The sequence below is a fragment of the Squalius cephalus genome (genome assembly GCF_949319135.1).
Source record: "Squalius cephalus genome assembly, chromosome: 7".
Taxonomy (NCBI): Eukaryota; Metazoa; Chordata; class Actinopteri; order Cypriniformes; family Leuciscidae; genus Squalius; species Squalius cephalus.
This window is the reverse complement of record NC_137128.1, coordinates 17,437,505-17,445,489: the sequence shown is the minus strand read 5'-3', so window position 1 is coordinate 17,445,489 and position 7,985 is coordinate 17,437,505. Positions and strand designations below refer to the sequence as shown.

The window sequence follows — 7,985 nt, the reverse complement described above, 5'->3', positions numbered from 1 at the left end:
CACTTTTATAAGTAATTCAGTGCAGTGAGCTCAACAGCACTTGGCATTTAGTGATACAACACACACAGGTAGGCTACATAAACAGATTGTGTTCCCATGTTCATTCGTGACCTCCTGGTTAATTAACAACGGGTTAAAGATTTTTTATTCGGAATATGAATGCTGATGTCACAAACTCCCAGATCAATAAGTAGCCAACTGTAGCCTCTCTACCTGAAGCACACCGTCTGAACTGCACGCGCACGATCCTTCCCGCTGCTGACGTCACCGGGCGCGAGCGCGGCTCTGTCCAGCAGCGCGCGACTCATATCACTGCCGAGGCTCGCGAGCGCGGAGGAGGAGCTGTCAAAGTTTACAGCCAAGTCGAGCGAGTTTTCTCGAGAAGACGAGAAGGCAAGATCTCTGGACATTTAGAACCCCCTGAAAGAAGAGCTCTTCAAACTATGGAGTGAAGTCTGAGAGGTTTGAAACATAAGAAATGGCAGGACCAACTGAGCTCGGATTGATTTTTACCTTTCTGCTCTCAGGGAGCCTCTGTGCGACGCCGGAAAAGAAAGGTAGGAGACACTCAGTATTATGAAACGGCTTGTTGTGTAAGATTAAACCTTCATCTTTGAATGCTCTCCGGTAGATCTAGATGGGATCGTCGCACATACCTTCAGAGATGTGCGTGCGCTTAGAGGAAACTCCGTCAGTCAGTCAGCGTGGGAACAGTGGAAGTTGTGTTCACTGTCCCACAGAGAACTTACTCTTGGACTCGATTAGTCTTTTAAATTACGTTTTTATTGAACGTGACACTTACAGATAATAATACTCCTTCTGGAGCAACCTGAGGTTGAGTCTATAGTTCACACAGGGATCAGCCCAAATTTTAAGGCTCTATAACCCCACCCCATACTTTTAATAAGGTTGTGATTTCTTTGCGTTCATTAGTGAACTGGCGTGATTTATATAGTTGAGGCGAAGAGAAGAGGATATTGCCTTGAACTACTTCTTCACTATAGCCTAAAACATCTAATAATAATCTAAAATGTGCTTCATGTGGCAAATTGACAGGTTTTATTCAAGTCAAAATATTACTTTTATAAAAAAACGTAACATACACAAGGTGACGGTTATGACATATGGTGACGCTTTACAATAAGGTTTCGTTTGTTAACATTGGTTAACTACATTAGTTGACTAATTTATTAATATTAGTTAATGTTGATCTCAGCATTTACTACATCATTTCTTTTCCATCTTTTAAGTTTCAATTAGATTTTTTTTTAATTAAATTCAAAGTGGTTGAAAAACTCCAGTGAACAGCAGCAGGTTATGAATTTTGAATTTAGTTTTTAATTTTAGTGTGTTGACTTTTTCTTTTTTAAACTGAATGCCAGTAGTTGTTACCTGAAGGATTTCTACCTGATCCAACCCTGAAAATGACTTTTGTCGGTTTAACAAAATATAGTCAGGTAAGTTCAGTCATATTAAACATTATATTTGACTTCATATTACATGAAGCTTCATTAGGTTATCTAAAATGTGTGCTAATGTGCTGGTCCACCACATTTTCTTTGATGTGAGTCCAATTAACTAAAGCCATTTATTTAATCTATGATGTTAGTGTTAGAGTTTGTCACATTTATTAGATTTGTTTAAAGTGTGTTTATATGTCACTCTGCATATTATTTAGACGGTCTCAGGGGTGTCCTGTGTGTAAACACATGGCTCTGCCAATACTGACAGATGGGACTCAAATCACTTTATTACAGTCTGCTTCCTCATTAGGACTCATTCAGGTTTACAGTCACGGTGCCAAGAGAGGAATCTCTTTCCTTTAATACAAGTTCTGTTTTGACAGTCATCAGTGACGTTACCTTTTCATGCAGATTTTGATTTGTTTGAATTGGGTACCTTTTGATTTCTACTTAATTTGCAATTTATATAGTGGGAGTCTATTGAACAAGTTTACATGGTCACTCATTATCATTGTGAAATGCACTGATTGCCAGTTTTCCAGACCCCATATGGTTTAGAGGACAGGTATTATAGTGTCAATGAGGACAGTCGTGACGTCCCATAATGTCTTCGGGCTCCCTGTTGTGCCTCACTCAAGGTCAGAGAAATGCTGCAGCTATCTGTTATATTTAAGAGCGAAACAGCTGTTTAGTCTTCATAGACTATCCATCTGAAAACCAGATAAAAATGCGTTTACTGGCCCTGATCCCAAGGTGCACCGTGTTGAGCTATATTTTTCAGTAAAATGTCCCACATTTGGTCATCAGTCCAGCCACATGCAACATAGACTTTCAAGTTTCTCTTTCATTTAGTTTGGCATTGACCTCTGGATACCGTCCAGCCTCATTGTGACCTAGAACAATGTCTCTCAGGTGGTCACCTCAATGCAGTGCAGCCATATGTGGGTACAATTGCTGGATTTTTTTTTTTTTTTATTGTACTTTGCCACCTAAATAAAATTAGCTTTGAAGCATACATCCCCAATAGTACAGACAAAACTCCTAATTTCTTCTGAAAAAGGGATGGGCTATAAAGCTAAGCTGGTCACATCAAAGTGGATAAGCTCATATTCTTTAAACTCAAGTTTCTTGGGTTTTATTCCAGTTTCGTTAGACCCAATTTATTCCAAAATGAGAAAGTCCCTAATAACTTGCCCTCATTGTATGTTTTAATTGGTTTTGTCTACAGGCACTGAGATTTAATCTAGTCCATCTGAGAGAGTTGCTCTCACAGGTCTTCATCAGACACTTGAAACTCTCATCCGGACGGCTCAGAGATGACTCAGAGTTAAAGCATACAAATACGTGTGAGATGAGCTTTAGTTGTGTTTGCTGGGTCTGGGGCTTTTTAGTAGTAAAGGTGTAGGAATGAGGTTTGTCTGCATGTTTATACTGTACAGTATGTCTGGAAAAGTCAGTCTTATTATACTTTTTAGTAAAATGCTGCTCTTCTCACGAAGTTAAGATAAAATCTCTTGTGATCCTTCTCTGTTTAACAGTACAAGTTACATTAGTATTTGACCCTCTTTGCACCATAATATAGTTTCTTAAAGCATTTTAATTCTGCAGAACTGCTGCAGAAAACCATATTCACCCTTATGTTGTTCCAAACCTGCATGATTTTCTTTCTTCTGTGGAACACAAAGCAAGATATTGTGAAACATGTGTTTTATTCCATACAGTGAAAGTCAATGGGGTCCAAAACAACATTGGACCCCAATGATTTTCATTGTTCGGACAAAAACAGTTGAAACATTCTTCAAAATTGCTTAGGCTATGTTCAGACTGCCAGCAAAAATCCAGATCCAGATGGGTTTTTGAAGGTCCGGACAGCAAAAAAACAACAACAAAAAAACGCATGAAAACAATTTTTAGTTTGTTCAGGTGGTTTGAAATGTGATTCCAATGCAATTTTTACAGATGCGTCTGAGTCTGAATGCTCTGGCTGCTCAAATCTGATTTTAAATAGTTTTTGCATCACTCTTAACATACACACAATGATATCGTCAAAACTGGTGAGGAAATGCCGAAAGTATTCATACACGGTATTCAAACAGTATGTCCAAAGATCTCGTCCGTGGCTACATCAGAGTATACTTCAGTCTTAGACTTAGTTTTGCACCACGACTCAACAGGATTTGAGGAGCGAGATGATGCATTTCCATTTTTCCTGTCTTCTTTTTGAAAGCCTCGCCACATGTGTGTATGTCTACGCCATTACCAAAGCAACCCATGCAGATAGATTGGTTATATCTGGACACGTAAATCTTATTTGATCACTTGCAAATTATAGTGCGGACAGTCTGCCTGAAAAGATCTGATTTGAGAAAAAATCTGATTCCTGAAGTCTGAACTTAACACAGCACTGTTATTGAATCGATTTGAATCAACTCTGAACAGAGTTGAGCTGAATAATGACACTATTATTGCTGAATTGAACTAATTTCATAATTGATGAACTTTGCAACATTGACAGTTATTGAACTGTATTGAAACGACACTGAACTATATTAAGCAGAACAATGACACAATTGTCTTCCGCTGCTTTATCTTGAACAACTTGAAAAACATTTTCCTGTTTATTAATATGAAGCTGTGAAGCTTTGAAAATGTGAAAAAAATATGAAGGTGCTTTGAATAAAACGCTATATAAAAGTGACTTCATTTTCATTTCTTTTTCGTGTGATCTGTCCTTTTTTCAGTTCCTTGTAAAAACATTCAGAATTTAAAAAGTCTGCAGGATAAATGTTTTATATAATCACAAAAACATGCAATGCATCTTTTGATTGACACTTTTAATGTGTCGGATTATATGTAGACGGTCCAATTGCAATCATTTGCAACTTGCTTGTGTTTGTGAGCCAAAAGACAGATCTCCTAAATATTTCAAAACAGCTAAACAAAACAGTCCTCGTGTGCTGTACCCTTCCTTATGAAGTCGCTGGCATGTTGTGTAAGGCGTGCTCAGGAACTTTCCAGAGTATCAGTGAATAAGAGCATGATCGTCAAGAGTGTCCATTAAAGGGATAGTTCACTCAAAGATGAAACGTCTACCATCATCTACTCATCCTCACGCCATTCCAAACCTGTATGACTTTCTTTCTTTTGTAGACGTCAACAGGAGGTCGTTCTTTCCATTCACTCATAATGAATGAGGAGTTTTCGAAATTCAAACAAGATGCAAAAGTGCCATAAAATATCAGAAAATAAGAGCTAAATAATAATAAGAAATTATTTTGACATCATTTTCAAATTTCCTATAAATTTCAGTTTAGTTTTAGTTAGTTTCATTAATGGTTTTGTTAGTTTTAGTTTAGTTTTTATTTCGTGAACACATTTCTATTTAGTTTTTATATATTTCGTTTTGGCTTTAGTGATTAGTTTAGCAGAGTTAACAGAACACTTCCAGTTAAAGACATTTAATTTCAGCAAAGTTTAATATTTGCAGTTTACAGTTAGCTCTTGTGAAAACCTCTTAATATTAAAAATAAAACAATTGTTTGAGGATGAACAAAGAACCATACAAATGCAACTAAACAAGTAGAAATTATTCATTCATACTCATTCATATTAAAAATGAAATCTTGTTAAACATGGTGTATAAGAAAAAAAAATATGCGTATGATTATTCTTTAAGGTTATTTCTATGATTAATCCTTTCAAACATTATTCTTGTATTGATACATTTATGCCTTTTGTCTATTGCATCGTTTAAAATCATATAGTTATACTCATATTCAAGTGTTCTATTCAGACCAGACATTTAGTATAGGCCTACTTCTACAAATGTAGCCTCTACGTATATATCTGGGCTAGACATTAACTAACATTAAAAAAGATTAACAAATACAGTATCAAATCTATTGCTCATGGTTAGTTCATGTTTATACATTAACTAATGTTAACAAATGAAACTTATTGTAAAGTGTTACCCATTATTCTTCTGGCACAATCACTTTAGCAAAATATCCCACCCCTCACTGTTACGTCCACGGTTGCACCTAAAATCACATGGTCTAAAACACAATTGTCATCATGTTTTGCCAGAAGGGCAGCAATTGTGAGTAAATATTCAGTCATCTTTGCAGGAATGCAATATGAAGACTGTACAATGGGCATTTCTCTTTAGCAACACTATGAAAGTATATAGCAGGCACTACAATGCCGGTATAACCGTATATACGATATACGTCATCGTTTTCAAATACCTCCGTTTTCACAGTCAACACTGCAACGCGGAAACGTCGTTTGTAAATGCATCCACGTGGGAGAGCTCCGTCTTCGTGGACAAAAACAACGTAGATGAAAGTTCAAAACGGAGAGATAAAGATGTGTTTTCAAACCAAAACGTGTTAGTGTGGAGAAGGCCCAAATAAGACTTTGGCGGGGCAAAGATTCATTTTGTCATCACGAAAAACCTGAAGGAAGTCTGTTTTGAATGACGAGGTAGAGTAAATTCTTTCATCACTTTTTTTACGTTTATCTAGGTTTAACTCTCCATTTGTTCATCTCATTTACTGAAAATTCTGATTTTTCTCCTTGAACTGTTAACGATGAAGGTCAAACCTGGATTTGTTTAGCACTCTTGTGGCAGTTTTTCCTCAGCCCCAGGCATCAAACCATTCAGATTTCTCTGGAAAACACCCTGAAATCCATGCCAGTGCTGAGATCTTATAAAATTTAACAAAGAAAAAGACCATTTGCATAATTATAGACTCGCCTAATGTTCAAAACACAGATTGCACATAACTCCATGTTCCTCAGGTCTGCCAATTCAGCTTATTATGATAAATGGTCTTTTTGATTTGTCATGTAGCCGATAAAAAATGCATGATAATCCGATTGTCCTCTATCGCAGTCACATATCCTTCTTGAAAAGCCATCATTTTCAGTTCTTCCACTAATGGCTGGAGACCATCAGTGTTCTCCGTTGGGATCATGAATTGTTTAGCCAGTGATCTTGGGAAATACATCAACCCTGTATTTTCCCCTAATTGTGAGATGAATTTGAGATGTGATACTGCTCTTCTTTCCCATTACCCTCCTCCCCCGCCTCAGGACGTTCCAAGATGGAGGACCGTTGCGTTAAACCGCCCGTCAGGCATCATTTCATCGCGTTGTCATGCTGGAACATCTTGGTCCCGTTAATTGACATCATGGGAACAGTGTTTGGCACTGCTGGTCTCATGCGACTTTAACAGCTCTGACTCTAACAATTTCTCAGCAAATAAAAAATCATTGCAAAGGAATGCTTTGAGCCTGCAGCCTTTCTGTAGTTCAACAGGTTGGTGGCGCTAGGGACACCAAAGGTTGAGTTAACTGGAGTTTTGGCGAATTCTCAAAATGCTTTCCAGAATTTTGAGAAAAGAACAAGAGAAAACGTTTAAACTTTTCATTTTACAGTTTTCATCATCATGAGCACTCAGCAACAATTAGTCCCGTTGTCTAACAATCTCAGACGGCTAGACAACAGCACTTTTTCATATGGATTAGTTTGATGATCTCTTTATGAACTTTTTGAAGTGTCAGAGTGATAGCAAGTCAATGGAGGGACAGGATTCTCTCAGATTTCATTAAAAAATATCTTAATTTGTGTTCTGAAGATTGACGAAAGTCAAGTTTGGAACGACATGAGAGTGAGTAAATGATGACAATTTTCAGTTTTGGGGGAACTATCCCTTTAAGGTTTTTAAATCACCAAAAAAAACAGATTCCATGGGATAATTTTTACTTTTTAAATGATTATACATCTCTACATAAATATAGTGTCAAAAGGAAATTACAGTTTTTTTTTTCTCAGCGACAATCTGATTTCTCGATTCAGTTGCAAGAGCTTTGCTTGCTGCCTACAAATGCTTATTTTTGCAAGTCTCCACCTACTGATAGGCCACTCACTCCATGAGCCTGACACCATGACTTTTTGTCTCAATAATGTTTATTCTATTTCCGCATTATTGTTTAGACTATAAAATGAGTTGCAAAATGCCTTGAAACCTCACAATCTCTTCACCATCCTGATTTGCTGTCCGATTGTCCTCATCTGTCACCGAGCTCCCACACTGTTTGCACACGCTTTGCATGACCCAGTGATTGGTTTTGCAGACGGCCGGCTGTGATTTCTCTCAGCAGAACCTAATGCCCAGCGTCAATTTCCTGTCTTTAATATCTGCATACTTCCCCCTCCACCTCTGCTAAGTTTTCATCATCCGTCCTGAACGCTCTTTCAAGAGTTACCAGAGCCCACTCACGGCTCCATATTGAGTTCCCGGGAGGGCGATTGTAAAAAACTGCCCGTTACTAAGGGGCCTTCGGCATGTGAAGGCTGGTTGTTTCTGGGTCTTGATGCCTCTCCCCGGTGATTGGCCTTTCCGAGAATCACATCTGCTGAAGCGGTTGGAGTTTCAAGAGCTGCGGAGAAAGTCAAACGAGTTTGTCGGGAAAAAAGCAGACCTCCTGCTTTGATAAACTGTTGAGCAGTTTCCT

General features: G+C 37.9%; 1 protein-coding gene across 2 annotated transcripts in view; it reads left to right on the top strand.

Annotated features, from left to right (window-relative positions):
• The first annotated feature begins 257 nt into the window (after positions 1-257).
• egfra (epidermal growth factor receptor a (erythroblastic leukemia viral (v-erb-b) oncogene homolog, avian)) overlaps positions 258-7,985 on the top strand; it is a 66,748-nt gene continuing 59,020 nt past the window's right edge. For both annotated transcript variants that reach the window (XM_079876017.1, XM_079876016.1), the window contains exon 1: positions 258-557. In XM_079876017.1, the coding sequence (XP_079732143.1) occupies positions 479-557 (79 nt within the window). In that variant the 5' untranslated portion in view covers positions 258-478. The remainder of the gene's footprint in view (positions 558-7,985) is intronic.